This window comes from Gekko japonicus, unplaced genomic scaffold, assembly GCF_001447785.1.
Source record: "Gekko japonicus isolate JY-2015 unplaced genomic scaffold, Gekko_japonicus_V1.1 scaffold252, whole genome shotgun sequence".
Lineage (NCBI taxonomy): Eukaryota > Metazoa > Chordata > Lepidosauria > Squamata > Gekkonidae > Gekko > Gekko japonicus.
Window position 1 is genome coordinate 448,556 of NW_015163612.1, and position 18,185 is coordinate 466,740.

An 18,185-nucleotide genomic window follows, 5' to 3' on the forward strand; every position below is an offset into this window, starting at 1 on the left:
TCATGGCCACTGTAAATAGCCAATACATGGAGTGGGGTGTGTTTGGGTTGTGGGTTTCCTTACACATATAAACTGGCCTGCGAGCCGAGCAAGTTGTCTTGTTCTTCACGAATAAAAGTACGTAACCTGAAATCACTCGTCCGTCTTCATATCTTTTAGGAACACTTAGGAATAGAGTGGAGTATAACATGACGAAGATGAAATCAGCAGAAATCTTCACTTATTCCACAAGTGTTTGGAAGATTTCTTGCATCTTTCTGCTCATTTCTCTTTTATCGGCCACAGAAACATTGATTAGAAACATTGCCCATGAGATTTTTCTTTCAGAGTTAGTTTTTCTCCTCCATTGTTAGTGAGTTAGTTCTCCATAGTGTTGTTATATTATCTTCCCTTCAGCGACAGCTCAGAAAAACTATTTAAGCAATGTTAACAATTGTGGGGGAAACCTCCTCATGGCACAGTTGGTTTATTTCTATATATCCCCCGTCCCCACGCTTAGAGGTAATGTGGAGGTGCCTACGGCATAGAAAACTATTACAAGAGATGTTGGCAGTAGGATGAAAACTCACATTGCAGCTATGTTATTTTTATGTATTGTTTTCCTCTCAGTGTCTATGCATGCCATGGTATTTACACTCTCTTTCAAGCTCTTGAGACAGGCCCTCTCTGAGATCCACTGCCTTCCTCATCATAGCACCAGGGATTGCCCAGGTCATCTTCACCTGTTTCCAGCACCAGTCCCACTGGTCATGAACCCTGGATAAAGACTCACCATCATCCATATTACTTTCATTCCTAAACTTGCTGCTCTAGCTTTCTGCCTTAGCCCCAATGTCCTGATCCCATACTGGGGAACACTGAAAGCAACTGCCTTTTTAACAATTTTTCCTGATTTCCCAGAGTATTACTGGGAGACTGACCCAAGTTTCCATGTCTCAACTCCACTGCGTCTATAGATTTTCCTACATGCTTTATTGCCTCTGCTGGTAGTTTGGCTTCAGCTGGCAAAGTCTTTACTCAGCCTCCACTCTTTTCCCCTGCACTGCAGCCAGCAGAAACTGGTACTCCCCCCACTGCCTGGTGGGGTTCTTTGGCTTCTTTGCTTTGGAAAGGTGAAGAGGAGCAAACACAAAATGTGTGAAATATAGAAAAAGATCCTCCCTGCTTTGCAGGACACACTAATTTCACACACTTAATCTGTCTCTTCCAACATTACACTAACACATTTTTGAGTATTTGTGGACAATTCCTTACATACATTTTTAAACAGAGTAGGGAAATAAAATTTGAAGGCTGTCCATAGGTTTCCTTGAAGGAAAACTCAGATAAAGGGAGAAAGAGAGACAGCTTCAGCCCACGATGCTTCAGGGTTCTCCCTGGTGACCAAATAATCTCCATTATCTGTTGTCAAGAAGTTTTACAAACTTTTCTCCCTTCTGGATATTTTCCTGTCTGCTATAAACCACCTACCATATTGGCCATGTAATATCCCCTATTACATGCCATGGTATTTACACTCTCTTTCAAGCTCTTGAGACAGGCCCTCTCTGAGATCCACTGCCTTCCTCATCATAGCACCAGGGATTGCCCAGGTCATCTTCACCTGTTTCCAGCACCAGTCCCACTGGTCATGAACCCTGGATAAAGACTCGCCATCATCCATCTTACTTTCATTCCTAAACTTGCTGCTCTTGCTTTCTGCCTTAGCCCCAATGTTCTGATCTCATACTGGGGAACACTGAAAGCAACTGCCTTTTTAACAATTTTTCCTGATTTCCCAGAGTATTACTGGGAGACTGACCCAAGTTTCCATGTCTCAACTCCACTGCGTCTATAGATTTTCCTACATGCTTTATTGCCTCTGCTGGTAGTTTGGCTTCAGCTGGCAAAGTCTTTACTCAGCCTCCACTCTTTTCCCCTGCACTGCAGCCAGCAGAAACTGGTACTCCCCCCACTGCCTGGTGGGGTTCTTTGGCTTCTTTGCTTTGGAAAGGTGAAGAGGAACAAACACAAAATGTGTGAAATATAGAAAAAGATCCTCCCTGCTTTGCAGGACACACTAATTTCACACACTTAATCTGTCTCTTCCAACATTACACCAACACATTTTTGAGTATTTCTGGACAATTCCTTACATACATTTTTAAACAGAGTAGGGAAATAAAATTTGAAGGCTGTCCATAGGTTTCCTTGAAGGAAAACTCAGATAAAGGGAGAAAGAGAGACAGCTTCAGCCCACGATGCTTCAGGGTTCTCCCTGGTGACCAAATAATCTCCATTATCTGTTGTCAAGAAGTTTTACAAACTTTTCTCCCTTCTGGATATTTTCCTGTCTGCTATAAACCACCTACCATATTGGCCATGTAATATCCCCTATTAATCTTGCAGTTGCTTTTCCTTCTTCCATCCAGTTTACTTCTCTGCCTAGCAAGATGGCCCTCCAGCTCTTTGCTGGTTGAGCTCAAGAAACCTGTGGCACAGCTGGCTCTTCCTGACAAATCTCCAAAGTCTTTGTCTCATCCCCTCTGGGTGTACTGAGGTGAACCAGTGGTGGTAGTTCTCCTCCATGGAGAGAGCAGGACAAGCCAGTTTAGTGGCCCCTCCCTTATGGGTTTAGGAAAGCAGGTTGGTTGGGGTTCCCCTCCACTGGCTTAGAAAGGCAAGTCAGGCCCCTCTCCACTGGGGCTAGGAAAGAAGGCCAGTTGTGGCTCTCCACAACTGGGGATCGGGGGGCAAGCTGGTTCCTTGTACTGGCAGTGTCCTGAGATGTGCTTATACGTACACACCTTGTACAGATCTGGAAGATCCAGGCTCAAATATCCGCTCTGCCATGGAGGCTTGCTGGGTGACCTTGGGCCAGTCACAAACTCTCAGCCTAACCTACCTCACAGAGTTGTTTTGAGGATAAAATGTATGAAAGGAAATTATGTGAGCCACTTTGGATTTCCACTGGGGAGAAAGGCGGGGTATAAATGAGGTAAATAAACAAACAAACAAAATTGGTTGTCCTAAATTTAACATTAGATGCAGCTCATGTAGACTGCAACCATTTGAGAATTCTTGGAGAACTGGTGAGGTGCCAAAAGATTGGAGGAGGGCAAATGTTGTCCCCATCTTCAAGAAGAGGAAAAAGGAGGAGCCGGGTAACTACCAACCTGTCAGCTTGACATCTATACCTGGGAAAGTTTTAGAACAAACATCGAACAGACAGTCCTTGAGCATTTACAAAGGACAGCTGTGATTAGTAAGAGCCAGCAGAGGTTTCTCAAGAACAGGTCATGTCAGACTAACCTTATCTCAGTTTTTTTTTTTTTAAGAAAGTTACTACCTTGCTGGATCAGGGGAATGCTGTAGACATAGTTTATCTTGATTTCAGTAAGGCTTTTGATAAGGTTCCACATAAAATTCTTGTTGTCAAATTGGTAAAATGTGGTTTGGATCCTATGACTGTTAGGTGGCTCTGTAACTGGTTGACAGATCACACCCAAAGACTGATTGTGAATGGTTCTTCATTCTCTTGGAGAGGAGTGACAAGTGAAGTGCCTCAAGGATCTGTCCTGGGACCTGTTTTGTTCAACATCTTTATCAATGATTTGGATGAAGGAATAGAGGGAATGCCTATTAAATTTGCAGATGATACTAAATTGGTTGTGGTAGCAAATACGGTAGAAGACAGGGTCAGGATACAGGATGATCTTGACAGGTGGAAAACTGGGCTAAAACAATGGGGATAAATGTAAAGTTCTGCATTTAGGTAGGAAAAATCAAATGCATAATTATAGGATGGGGGAGACTTGTCTTGGCAGTAGTATGTGTGAAAAGGATCTAGGGGTCTTAGTAGACAATACACTGAACATGAGTCAGCAGTGTGATGCAGTAGCTAAATATGATTTTGGGCTGTATCAACAGAAGTATAGTGTCCAGATCACGCGAAGTGATGGTGTCGCTTTGCTTTGGTTAGAACTCAGCTAGAGTATTGTGTTCAGTTTTGGGCACCACAATTTAAGAAGGATATAGACAAGCTGAAATATCCAGAGGAGAGCAATGAAGATGGTGAAGGGTCTGGAGACCAGGTCCTATAAGGAAAGGTTGAAGGAGCTGTGTCTGTTTAGCCTGCCAAGGAGACGACTGAGAGGTGATATGATAACCATCTTCAAGTACTCAAAGGGCTGTCTTATAGAGGATGGTGCAGAGTTGTTTTCTGTTGCCCCAGAAGGTCGGACCAGAACCAGCAGGTTGAAATTAAATCAGAAGAGTTTTCAGCTAAACATTAAGAAGAACTTCCTGACAGTTAGAGAGGTTCCCCAGTGGAACAGGCTTCCTTGGGAGGTGGTGGGCTCTCCTTCTTTGGAGATTTTCAGAGGCTAGATGGCCATCTGACAGCAATGCTGATTCTTTGACAGGCAGATCGTGAGAGGGAGGGCAGGAAGGGTTGCATCAGTGCTTAGTTCTTGTGGCTCTTTCTTACATGCCCAGGGAAATGCTGATTGCCACATTGGGGTCAGGAAGCAATTTTCTCCTGGCCAGTTTGGCTGGAGATCCTGGAGGTTTTTTTTGTCATCTTCTGGGAATGGAACAGTAGTCACTGGGGGTGTGGAGGGGGAGGTGTTTGTGAATTTCCTGCATTGTGCAGGGGGTTGGACTAGATGACCCTGGGGGTACCTTCCAACTCTATGATTCTAACTGGGTAGGGAGTTCCTTAAATATCTGTATTCTATAGAGTTTCCACCACATGAGTAGCATTGAATTAATATATTATTTATTTATTTAATTTCTATCCTGTCCTCCCTGCCAAGGCAGGCTCAGGGCAGCTTACATAACATTTGACAAGTAAAACAACAATTATAAATATAGCTCTAAAAACAAGACTTAAAGTGCTAGTATCAGTTTATACGGTGATGGTGAGGTAGTAATAGCAGCAGACATACTAAAAATACAGACAGTGGTTGTTATTACAGTTTGGCAAAGTGCAGGCTATTAATGGTGGCATTGGGCACAGGGTCCTAGTTGTTGGATGCGGCTCCTTAACTAAAGGCCTAGTGGAAGAGCTCCATTTTACAGGCCCTGCAGAACTTTAAAAGGTTCCACAGGGCCCCAGTATCTTCCGGGAGCTTGTTCCACCAGCGCGGAGCCACCACTGAAAAGGCCCTGGCCCTGGTTGCTGCTAGCCTGGCATCTTTAGGACCCCAACCATAGTGCTCTCTGGGGAACATATAGTAGTAGTGGAAAAAAAGCATTAGCATCAGAAGTGTTTAGAAAAGGAGAATGTTCTACGTCACCTCTTACAATCACAGACATTCAACATTTTAAATGCTACTGATTTGGAATTTGACATTTTAAAGTAAATCTTCATACCTGTTTGTGATTTGCACTGTAGTCTTAAACAAAGTTCCAAAGTCCATTGAAGGATGTAATTCTTCTTAGGATTACACTTAGTGATGTTCCCTCCTGCAGTGAATAGACTAAACTTAATGCAGCTCAGGAAAATAGGACAGCTGAAAATTTTAAAATGGGAAAGGCATATGGATTACATCTGGCATGGCAATCCTAAGGGCACTTCCATGGGAGTAGGCCCCACTGACTAGTCTTTAGTAGGATTCTGAGTATACCTGCTTAGGACTGAGATGATATTTATGAACTAAGTACAGCATTCATAAATCAGAATTATTTAAGTATACATATTTATTTACTTCATTCATAGCCCACCTTTCTCCCCATTAGGGACTTGAAGTGTCTTACAACAACATTTTTCTCTCATCCATTTTATCCCCACAACAAACTTGACAGACAGGTTAGACTGACAAGGTTGGGCTGGGCCAAGGTCACTCAGCAAGCTTTCATGGCAGAGTGGGGATTTGAACACGGGTTTCCACGATCCTACTCTAATGATTAAGCCACACTAACTCTTATTTCCATCTCTGTTTCATGTATGGCTGTACAGCACACCAGTCTTGTTCAGTTTATACAACATTAGAAATACTAAATGTAAAACAGACCCCTTGATCAGCCTAAAGATGTTTGAAAAATATGCATGATGGAAAGAGGACAAAGAACAAGGGAAATTGTGTATAAATTCAAAATGGGAAGAGCTGTCAAGAAGGCCAATTAGAGTGGCAGTCGTCAGCTCTGAAAACCATTAGACTTTTTAGTGGCAGTACCGAGAGACCTTGTTATTATCACAGACAATTGTAAGGGCACATCTGGACAGCTCTAATTCTGGGGAATGAATGAGCTGTTTCAGTACTTCTTGCACTATGAACATGTAAGGCGTTTTGTCTCTTTTGGACTCCTGACAGTCCATATTGATGACTGGGTCTAGCATATGACCACTATAGGTTGTGCTGTCCTTGGGACGAATTGTATCCAAGGAAATACCTGCCTGTTCCACTGTGATGTACAACTCCTTATTGTGAATGACAGTACATAGCTAGGAGCACATCAAGTCACACTGCAGTTAAACATTACTGTACTCTTATTTCAATACTGCAGTCACCTTAAATTAATAAACCATGCATGACCGGATGTATTATGGCTAAGACAATAAACGTATACTAATAAACCATGCTGTCCACAGAATACAAGTATGTTTATGAGGTGCCTTAATGATGCAATGATTGGCCCATTACGCACACACATTTAATTGCAGATTTTCAGAGCAGTGAGCCTTTAATCTTGACTTTGGATTCTATTCCTGCCTTACGCACCATTGTTTTTCCTCCAGTGTATTTATTCTGTTTTCCATATTGCGGAGCACTAGGGGATTCTCTCTTGTGTTATCAGCCACTATAAAAAATGGGAAAGAGGTGCATGATCTCATAATATAGGGCACTATGCTGAGTTTACAGAATGCATGGTAGAACCCACTGAGACTTGAATTACAAGCTGTGATCATTTGCAACGTGTGTGTGTGTGCATGCGTGTGCTTGTGCAAGTGGATTGCAACTCCACCACACTTTCCACAGAGCTGCAATTTATTTATTCATTTATCTATCAAATTTATACCCTGCCATCCCAGCTGAGGCTGGCTCAGGGCATCTTACACAAAATAAGACGTATAAATTATGGTTAAAACAGTTTTAAAACCAACTAAAACGATCTGATATAATAAAGTGCTAATAATCATTACTGCCAACCTAGCAGTTCGAAAGCAAGAAATTGCAAGTAGCTAAATAGGTACCACTTTGGTGGGAAGGTAACAGCGTTCCATGCACCTTGGTGTTTAGTCATGCCGGCCACATGACCACAGAAACGTATTCGGACAGCGCTGGCTCTTCGGCTTGGAAACGGAGATGAGTGCAACCCTAGAGTCGGATTCGACTGGCTTTCGAGCAAGGGAACCTTTACCTTTACCTAATAATCCTTATGTTATTCTCACAGTGGGCTCATAGATCTTTCCTTTAGGCAGCTGGCACAGGCTGCTTTTGTTGGTGACTCCAGGGCAGGACTCTCTATCCTTCAGCTGTTAGAGGCAGCTCCTTGTTTGAAGGCCCGGTGGAAGAGCTCTGTTTTACAGCCCCTGTGGAACTGTATGAGGTCCCATAGGGCCCTGATCTCTTCTGGAAGCTCATTCCACCAGAATGGAGCCACCACCAAGAAATCCCTGGCTCTGGTTGTGGTCAGCCTGGCTTTCTTGAGACCCTGAAGGGCCAGTCAGTTCTGGGATCCTGATCGCAGTGCTCTCTGGGGAACATGTGGGGAAAGGCGGTCCCACAGATATGTAGGCCCCTGACCATAAAGGGCTTTAAAGGTAAGTACCGGCACCTTGAAACAAATCTGGTATGCTATCGGCAGCCAGTGCAATGCTTTTAGCACAGGCTGGATGTGCTACCACACAGGGAGACCCATCAAAAGCCTGGCTACAGCATTTTGCACTAGCTGCAACTTCTGGATTTGAGACAGGGGCAGCCCCTTGTAGAGAGCATTACAGTAGTCCAATATCAAGGTGACCATCACATGGATCACTGTTGCCAAGTCATTGCATTTGTGGAAGGGAACCAGCTGCCTGATCAGGCGATGGTAAAAAGCTGATTTGGCAATGGCTGCTACCTGGGCCTCCATTGTTAAGGAGGTATCCAGCAGCACCCCCAGAGCCCTAACCTCTGGTGCTGGCACCAATGGTGCCCCATCAAAGGTCGGAAGTGGGATCCCTACCCTCGGGCCACCCCGACTCAGACACAGGACCTCCGTCTTCATTGGATTCAATTTCAGTTGACTCAGTCTAGAAGAAGAAGAGGAGAGAAGAAGAGATTGAATTTATACCCCGCCTTTCACTACCCAAAGGAGTCTTAGAGTGGTTTACAAACTGCTTTCCCTTCCCCTCCTCACAACAGACACTCTAACAGAACAATGGCTTGCCCAAGATCATCCAGCAGGTGCAAGTGGAGGAGTAGGGAATCAAACCCGGTTCTCCCAGATTAGAGTCTGCGTACTTAACAGCTACACCAAACTGGCTCTCTAAACCAACCAGCCCCGGCTTGTAGCGCCCGGTCCAGATATTCTGGTTTGGAGTCAGACTGGCCACCCAACAACAGACAGAGTGGGCGTCATCTGCGTACTGGTGACATCCCAGCCCATGCCTCCAGGCAATATGGGCAAGTGGGTGCATATAGATATTAGAAAGCATTGGGGACAGCATCGCCCCTTGGAGCACTCCGCAATCCAGTGAGTGACTTCAGAATAGCTGTTTCCCAGGTGCCACCCTTTGTCCCCGACCTTGGAGGAAAGAGATGAGCCATTGCAAGGCAAGCCCCTGAACTCCCATGGTGAGGTGGTGGACCAGTAGCTGATGGTTGACCGTGTTGAACGCTGCCAAGAGGTCCAACAGCAACAGCACTGCTGATCTGCCCCAATCCAGATTCCTCTGGAGGTTATCCGTGAGGGCAACCAGTGCTGTCTCCATCCCGTGGCCCAGGCAAAAGCCGGACAGGTTTTCAGAACAATATGCCACCAGAACCTCTTTTCACTAGTCCCTGCCTTTCCTAAGGGAGAGATTCCAAACCCTTAGTTGGCATCTGGGACAGAACACCTTAGCAACTCAATCTAGAGATGCACACTTTTACTCTCCAATGGTAGCGTATATGGGGAGCGTTTAGGCCACAGGATTTAGCCTTGGAATTCAGTTACAACATCAAAAACAATTTAGCAACAAAAGAATCTTTATTCAGTACAGAGCACAGCAACAGACTACCAGAGATTACAAAAATAACAAAGGCTAGGGCTGTTTGCCTTAACTAAACATTAATGATTCATAGTTACCACGTCAGGAGGATTCCTCAGTCCAAGACAGTCCAAGTACCAGGGGATTTTGAGGAGAAATCCCATCTTTGCACAGCCATGTGCTCCAAGTCACAAAACAACTCTTTGTCTCTCCAGAGGCAGCATTTCAGGTGCCATAAAACAGACAAGGACAGAAGGAGGAAGGGAGAGCTAAGCACGAAGAGAAGAGCTAAGCAACTCACTCCCATAGGGATCAGAACAATTATACTCCAATTCCAGTCACAAATTAGATGTGGTCATCAGCCAACTGCGAGTGGGCATGGGTGTGCCCAATTATTGGTTGCCATAGCTGCAACACAGGAATGGCTAGAAGTTTGGAGCTCCTGCCTGCAGTCAAGTGTCCCAGCTTCCAGCTTCTCCATGGTGTACGTGACATGCTTCATGAGCACCAGAGCCAGGAGCCATCAGGTCCGGCTCTTCCACTTAGAGGTGTTAAAGAATGTGTGGTTATATGGCATGGCTATTTAGATAGTTCAGGCCATTTGGTCTGCCCTGGACCATTTGGCCTGCAACAGGAAACAGAGACACAGCATGTTATCCAAAGACATCACTGGAGAAGGCATGTGGATATAGAAAGCAGAAAGCAATTTTTCTATACAGGATCTAAATGGAAGCGTCATTCAGAAAGGTCTGTAACTAAGTTGCCACTGCCCTCTCTATTATCTTGCCCAAATAGGGTTGGAAACTGACTGATAGTTTGCCAATTTGGTTGGATCCAAGGATGGCTTTTTCAAGAGAGGATGAACCACCGCTGCCTTAAGTGCCCCAGGGAACAGTCCCTCCAAGAGCTACTTGTTGATAATCTCCCTTAGGGCACCTCAAAACCCCTTGTGGCCAGCGTTAATTAGCCACAAAGGGCACAGATTAAGGGAGCATGTGGTGGGGTCTACAGTTAGGAGCAATTTGTCAACTTCCTCTAGGCTGAGTGGACTGATGTGATCCATAACCTGACTAGAAGACATGCATGGGGCCTCAAGTTCGCTTACTTTCTCAACTGTGGTGGGGAGGTCACGGTGGAGTTACAAGACTTTATTTGCAAAATAGCTCACAAAAGCCAATTTCCTAGCGTTTGGTCTGCCTTGCAGCAGGGCAGTAATGGACCGAATTGTTCTAAACAGTTGGACTGGGCATGAGCTTGCAGACGCAATCGCAACCAAATAATACTGTCTCTTAGCGGCCTTGACTGTCACCTCATAGGATCTCATAAACTTCTTATAAGATGTTCTTGTAGCTTTGTCGCAGGCATGCCACCACCGTCTCTCTAGCTGTCTTAGCCCTTGCTTCATCAGCAGCAGCTCCTGGGTAAACCATGGAGCGGGCCTAGAGCGAGGGTGCAGAGGATGATGTGTTTCAGCTCCTGTGAGTTTGTCAGTCTCGTAAGTCCAAAGTCGCCCATTGTATGGGGGAGACTAGAAGACATGCATGGGGCCTCAAGTTCGCTTACTTTCTCAACTGTGGTGGGGAGGTCACGGTGGAGTTACAAGACTTTATTTGCAAAATAGCTCACAAAAGCCAATTTCCTAGCGTTTGGTCTGCCTTGCAGCAGGGCAGTAATGGACCGAATTGTTCTAAACAGTTGGACTGGGCATGAGCTTGCAGACGCAATCGCAACCAAATAATACTGTCTCTTAGCGGCCTTGACTGTCACCTCATAGGATCTCATAAACTTCTTATAAGATGTTCTTGTAGCTTTGTCGCAGGCATGCCACCACCGTCTCTCTAGCTGTCTTAGCCCTTGCTTCATCAGCAGCAGCTCCTGGGTAAACCATGGAGCGGGCCTAGAGCGAGGGTGCAGAGGATGATGTGTTTCAGCTCCTGTGAGTTTGTCAGTCTCGTAAGTCCAAAGTCGCCCATTGTATGGGGGAGGAGTCTTCTGGGAGATGCTCTGGAGAGCTTTTTTAGTCTTGTGTCACTAAATTGAAAAAAGATTGGGGAGTATTTTTGCCTATGCCCTATAGCAGCTGCATCGTAATGTTTATTTCCTGCCCTTCCTTGCAGATTTGAGTGGTTTTCTCTTTATGATTCCCTAATTTGATCCTGCACACTGGTCGTGATCTTGGCAGTTCTTTCGAGGCTGTCCTGTGTGGTTTGCACTCTTCCTCCAAATGGATCAATCTCAAGTGATTCTTAAGTTTGGTGGTTTGCAGAAGGTCCATGTGGCTCAGCTGCCATTTTAATGTCAGGCTTTCGGAAACTGCCATAATAGTTCCGTCCCCCCCCAAAAAAAAACCCACTTTGTTAACTGAAGCATTAAAGTGAAAATGTTTTCAGAACATTCATTCAGAAATTTCATTCCGTTCTGATGATCCCCCCCTTTATTTTGTTTGTATGCTGCACTGAAATCCTGTTGATTAATTTTTTTGCACTGGACATGCCGGCCTTTGCCTCCTCTCTGATCCCCCTTTCAAATCAATACCAGCAGGAACTAAATCTTGTGTAGCTCCTTTTAAACTCCCCCCGTGGTTTAAATTTTTTTATTCAGTGATCCAAGACTCATGCTACTTGCAAAAAAATTAAAAATTAAAAAATGAGGGGAAAATGGAGCTTGTACACTGATGAACAGGAAAGGATGGCAGAAGGTGCAGAGTGGGCAGAACAACCTTGATGTGGGTGGGGTGTGACCTTTGAGGGGCAGGAAAAGGGCGTGGGGGGAATCCAAGGAAATCTGTATGCTTTTCAATTAACTTTGGCTTGGAAGCAAAACAAGGGAAAAATCAACACAAAAGCACTCTCAGAAAACCCTGGGAAACAGCAACCAGAAAGTGAACTGAGAGCTGAAGGGAGGAAAATCAGTGCAGAATGAAAAAGCAAACCTGACAGACATGCACGGTGAAAGTGAGGGAAAATATCCGTTCATAATAGGCCATTGTCTGAAAACAGAAACTCTGTTTATCATGATGATGTTGTTCAGCAGGAATATCACAAACTGTCCTGTTAGAGATACCCCTGTCGAGTACATATCTGCTGAGTTGTGCACTCTCCATGCTATTGCTGCATCTTGTCTCTCTGCCCCTTCTGAGTTGTGTTCTTTCCATGCTATTGCTGCCCTGAGAGCTGGTTTGGTGTAGTGGTTAAGAGTAGCAGGACTCTAATCTGGAGAATCGGGTTTGATTCCCCACTCCTCCACATGAAACCAGCTGGGTGACCTTGGGTTAGTCACAGCTCTCTCAGAGCTCTCTCAGCCCCACCTACCTCACAGGGTGTATGTTGTGGGGAGAGGAAGGGAAGGTGATTGTAAGCCACTTCAAGACTCCTTCAGGTAGTGAAGGGCAGGGTATAAAACCAACTCTTCTTCGTCAGCCTAGAAAACTCAAAGCAAACAGCAAGGCACCAGAATAACAGTCAGATCAGAATATTTATGATTGCTATTGAATCTGGAAATTGTAACAGCTGATTTGATTCTATTAACTATATTAAAGAATAGGTATGATTCAGTTCAGATCTTGATTTGTTATTATCCAGATACCTATCTCTACTGATTACATGACATCACTGTTGATGACAGACTAAGGCCAATTTGTAAGGGGGGGGGAATCACGCTCAAAAAAGCTAATTGGAACTGTGGAGAGGCTTGCAATGGAGCACTGCTACTACTGGCTAATGTCAGAAATTGGGGGGGGTATTGCCAAAATGTGTGCAGGGGGTATCTATTGTGCTTCACAGTTGAGAAAAAGCTCTTTGCATAGGAGAAAATGCCCACCCCTATTTTAGCTTACCCTTACTTTGTGGGATTTTAATTTTAGTAACATGAAATATTAGATAGTGAAACTGGAGCCTGCTACTACTCACTTGAGCTGTGTGCAATATATGATGTTCATAAGTGCTAAAAAAGAAATTATACTAAATAGTTTGAGGTTTAAAAATGTACCTCTCATTTAGCCAGTAGACAGGTGGCAATGACTTGCTTGAAACTGCCATAGTGGCTCATCTTGCTATATTTTTCTTGTCAAGGGGTAAGGGACACCCCCAATTCCCACTAGGGCCGAACCTGAGCCACTAGGGGGCAGTTAGTTGCCTGCTAGGTAGCAGTGTTCTGGCGCTGGCAGGACCCCATTGACTGCTCAGCCAGGAGCCAACAACACAAACATGGCCTGACAGAGTGATAGGGATCAGGAGATTGCTACAGACAGTAGCTGTGTTGGTCTGCAGTAGAAGAGCTTTCATTTGAAGTCAGTAGCTTCTTGGAAACCAACAGAACTTCCAGGGCATGAGCTTTCAAGAGTCAAAGCTCTATTTGTCAGATACCTTGTTATTATTACTGATGATTGTAAGGGCACTTCTGGATGGCTCTAATCCTGGGGAATGTATGAACTATTTCACTACTTCTATTTCTGGCCACTGTGTGATACAGAGTGTTGGACTGGATGGGCCTTGGCCTAATTCAACATTGGCATCTCTTATGTTCTTATATATATAAAAGAAAGTCCCCTGACTGTAAAATCAACGCCCAGGCCAAACTGCTAGACCTAGAAACACCAAATTTGGGGGGAGCGCTCCTACCATGGCGTAGATGCTCACTAAGAAGGGAGTTTTAGAAATTCGACCCCTAAGGGGGTCAAAAGGGGTAAATGTGTTCCCCCATTGATTCCCATGAGACTGCTAGGCTGCTGCCTCCCTGCACCTCCCACTCTCTGATTGGTCAGCTGCAGAGCTCAGTGTTCTGAGGTTAAAAAAACACCAGTTACAGGGGACTACAGAGAGCTAATGACAGTTGAGGAAATCAGGAGTGGCCAACCGCCTGTGAGGTGAAGCAAAGCTGTTTGCCCAGCCTCCCTATGGCTTCAAACATGCTCCGCCCTCCTACACCTGACAGGCAGTTGTCTGTCAGGTGCAGCAGCAGTTGCAGGGTGCTTAAAGCCATGAGGGAGCCTGCCCCAGCAGTAACGCCTTAGTGATCCTGCCAGCCCCGCCTCCACAGTGGCTTCTAATACTCCTATAATCCCCCCAACACCACACACACGGGTGTCTGTCAGGTGTAGGAGCAGGACCAGAGTACTTTAATCCATCAGGGACGTCGCCCCAGTAGGATCACCTTAGCGATGCTGCTGGCCCAGCCTCTCTGATGGCTTCCAACACACTCCCCCACCTCCTACACCTAACAGGCGGTTGTCTGTCAGGTGCAGCAGCGGTTGCAGGGTGCTTAAAGCCACAAGGGAGCCCACCCCACCAGTCTACAGAGAGATCCTTCAGTAAAGAAAACGAAAGTATGTATATTTCACTTCATTTTTTACACTACAATCTTCTCCATTAGAATTCCTACAACAAATGTTACATTTCAAACTTGACATCATCAGTATTATAACTAGATTTATGGAAGTTAAATACCGTAGCGAAGCACGGCTATCAGGCTAGTCTTGTAATATGCAAGGGATCTGGGGGGGCAATTATGGGGTTAAAACTGGGAACAGGAAAGTATGAGGCTGAAAGTACAAGCCAATCAGCTCACCAGCTCTTGACAGAAGGCTCACCAGTTTTTGTTAGTGTATTTTTATAATTGTTGTTTTTAAACTGAGTCTACTTTGGTGGGGAGGGCGGGGTATAAATCAAATTTAAAAATTAAATTTGTTGTAAGCTGCGCTGAGCCCCTTTTGGAGAGAATAAGCGTGTAAAGGATTCTGCAGGTAAAACATTACTTTCTGTATTGTGCCATAAGTTTTCACAAATGCTATAGCTTTCAGAAGAGTATTACTTGAATGCTGTGAAGTACAATGCCAAAAGCATTTACTGCGTCTCTCTTATTTATTAGGACCTGTATCCACCACTACAGTGATAGACAGCAAGAATGGAACTGTCCCCATGCCACATGTGAAAATGTCCAAGAAAGTTTCAGAAGACTTTGTGACAACATTCAGCTCACCAGCGGCATGGCTACTTGTTGTTGCACTGATTGTTACCTGGTCAGCTGTGGCTATTGTCATGTTTGATTTGGTGGATTACAAAACACTGGCAGGTAAGACTCAAATATGATCTAAAACATGAAAGGTATAACATGGGAAGAGAGCCCATTTAGCCTGAGTGTCAAAAATCAAAACAAACACCACCTTCTAGTTGTGATGATGATGATGGTAGTGTGTCAGCAAACAAAATGTGGGTAGCTAATGAAAAGTATAATCTGTGCCTTTTCCCATGTTGTTGACGCCAGTGGTGCTGTGAGTTACTCTGGGCCTTGCCTTGGTTGCTTGGGCAGAGATCTGGCCTAGTGTGCTGAGCAAAAGGTCTGGCATGCCTCTGTTTGACACCTATGCCAGGGGTTGCCTACCCCTTTGGTAGACACTGTTGGGGAGCTTATCTTGTGAACCACTCAAAACTATTGCTATCTCCAAGTTAACCAAGAATAACTATTTTGAAATACTATATTCCACTCTTCTGATTTTCTATTACCTGATATAACCAGCTATCACTCATAAAATGAGGTTTCCATTGGGGGGGCATCATTACTGATAGACTTACGTTTGATATCTACAAGATGTACATTTTAGTTTACATCTCTCTGGTGTATTGGTCAAAAGGCAGAAATGTTGCTAAATAGTATTTACAACTGGACATAATCACTGTATGAGAGTCTAAAGCTAGTGAAAGACTCTTTTCATAGAAACTTAGATGAGGGCTTCTGTTTCTGGTAGCATTTTGTGGAAAAGGAGTTTAGTAATAATATTTAACATCAGTCTTGGTTTCTAACGGAGTGATTGTCAGTGCCACTGAGTGCAATTGACTTAGGAGCAGTGTTCCCTCTAAGCTGAGTTAGCATGAGCTAGCTTACAGTTTCTTAGCCTCCAGCTCACAGGTTTTTGTCTTAGCTCAGAAAGGATGGCTCCAGAGCAAACTAATGTATGCAGTAGCCAAATCGCTTGCTCACAACTTTAATGCCAGCAGCTCACAAAGTAGAATTTTTGCTCACAAGACTCCACAACTTAAAGGGAGCATTGCTTAGGAGGGTGTAACACTGCTTTGGATAGCCTTGTGTGGCTTGGATCCTAAGTAGCATGATCAGAGATACATTAGAGGGAAACCTACCTCCCCCCCCCCACTGTAGCCTTCTCTGTCCCATGAAATCATGTCCCTGTGGTTTGGTGAAGCCAAAGGAACAGTGGGGGAGGGGGGCAAATTGGGAGTCCGCAGCTGGAGGAGGGAATTGGAGAAAATCGCCCTCCCTTCTTCCACAGACAGGAAAGATGCTCTGCAGGTGGAGCTGCTGCTGTGCTGATGGAATGGCACCATAGGCTCTAAGCCAGTGATAGCAAACCTTTTAGAGACCGAGTGCCCAAACTGCGACCCAAAACCCACTTATTTATCGCAAAGTGCCAACACAGCAATTTAACCTGAATACTGAGGTTTTACTTTAGAAAAAACAACTCATACATTAACTTAAGATGATCCAAACAAAGTAAGGAAAGCAATCCCAAATGCTTTCATTTACTTAAAATTATTTGGCAGAGAATTCGACACTTTAATGATGGTCTGGGCCTGGCTGGGGCCATGGCACGCGTGCCCACAGAGAGGGCTCTGAGTGCCACCTCTGGCACCCATGCCATAGGTTCACCCTTATCTACAGTGTACAGTTTCTCATGTTGTACTTGATGATGCACACCACACATACACCATGCTGATGCTTAGTATGGCCACCGTTTTTTAAACCAGATGAGGTCCATTCATGGAAAGGGTAGCTGTTCCAAAGGGAAAAAAGTAGATTTCTTTTGGGGCACTGTCAGGCATACCTTCTGGACTATGGCCTTGAGCTTAATTGTCCACACATTTAATAAAATAATTTTATCCTGCTTTCCATCTGTATTACATATCTTATCCATAGGGTTGCCTTGCTCTTGGCTGGCAACCTGTGGGAGCTTTGAGAGGGTGGGGCTAGGCATCCCCAATGCCACGACAACACTTCCAGTTGAGTAACCTCACAGTTTTGCCTTGACACTCTAGCAATCTCCCAATGTTTTTAACCATAAAAATTTGGGGGATTGCAAGAGTGTTGTGGCAATGCATGGTATCACTTCCGTTTATACAACCAGACATTTATTTATGATATTTATAGTCTGTATTTATCACTGAGACTCGATTATATGGTGTCAATCAATACAATCAACAGGATGGGCCATTCCAATAAGCAGTGCACTAGGATTAGGATTTCAGAAATCTGAGACAAGGTTGAAACAAAGCATAAGTATTAATATGACATTTTGAACAATGCAGAAATTACATAGTAGGATAATATATACAACAATGTAGTCCACTGTATGCACATCACAGCACTGGCACAAAGGCACTCCCCCCCCCCCTTTTGCTCCCTCTGCTACTGGGCAGCAGCAGGAGCCCAGAGGCTGGGAGAGGGAAGTCTCCCAGTTACCTTATTTATACAAGACTAGGAATAAGGCCCGTTGTAGAAATAAATACAACGAGATCTAGAAAGAGGCTCTGGGAGAGTGCTCTGGCTTTGGGCAAACAGTGTCAATTTGCTGTGGCGACCTCAGCAGGGTATAATGACAGAGTCCACTGTTTTCTCCAGAGGAACTGATCTCTGCTACCTGTAGAGCAGTTGTAATTTTGAATGATCTCTAGCCCTCACCTGGAGATTGGCAACAATTGTTACCCAGGACAAAATGGCTGGTTTGGAGGGTGGAGTCTATGGCATTCTACCTTTCTGAGGTCCCACCCCTCCGCAAACCCCACCCTCTCCAGGCTCCACCCCTCAAATCTCCAGGAATTTCCATACCTAAAGCTGGCAACTTTATCTCCTCCCCTCTCAGCAGCCTCTTTCTTGGCAAAATTCTGTCTTTCTCATTAGCGGGGAGCAAAGCAGCTGACTTCATTCTCTTCGGCTTTGCGATCTGTACAGCAAGGCTGTAAGGTAGGTTAGGCAGAAAGTCTGTGGCTGGTCCGAAATCACCCAGGCAGCTTCCATAGGG

General features: G+C 44.8%; 1 protein-coding gene across 1 annotated transcript in view; it reads left to right on the forward strand.

The window, feature by feature from the left end:
* TRDN (triadin) overlaps positions 1–18,185 on the forward strand; it is a 191,773-nt gene that overhangs the window by 21,906 nt on the left and 151,682 nt on the right. Inside the window, exon 2 of the mRNA XM_015407343.1 lies at positions 15,023–15,226. Within this exon, the coding sequence (XP_015262829.1) occupies positions 15,023–15,226 (204 nt within the window). The remainder of the gene's footprint in view (positions 1–15,022; positions 15,227–18,185) is intronic.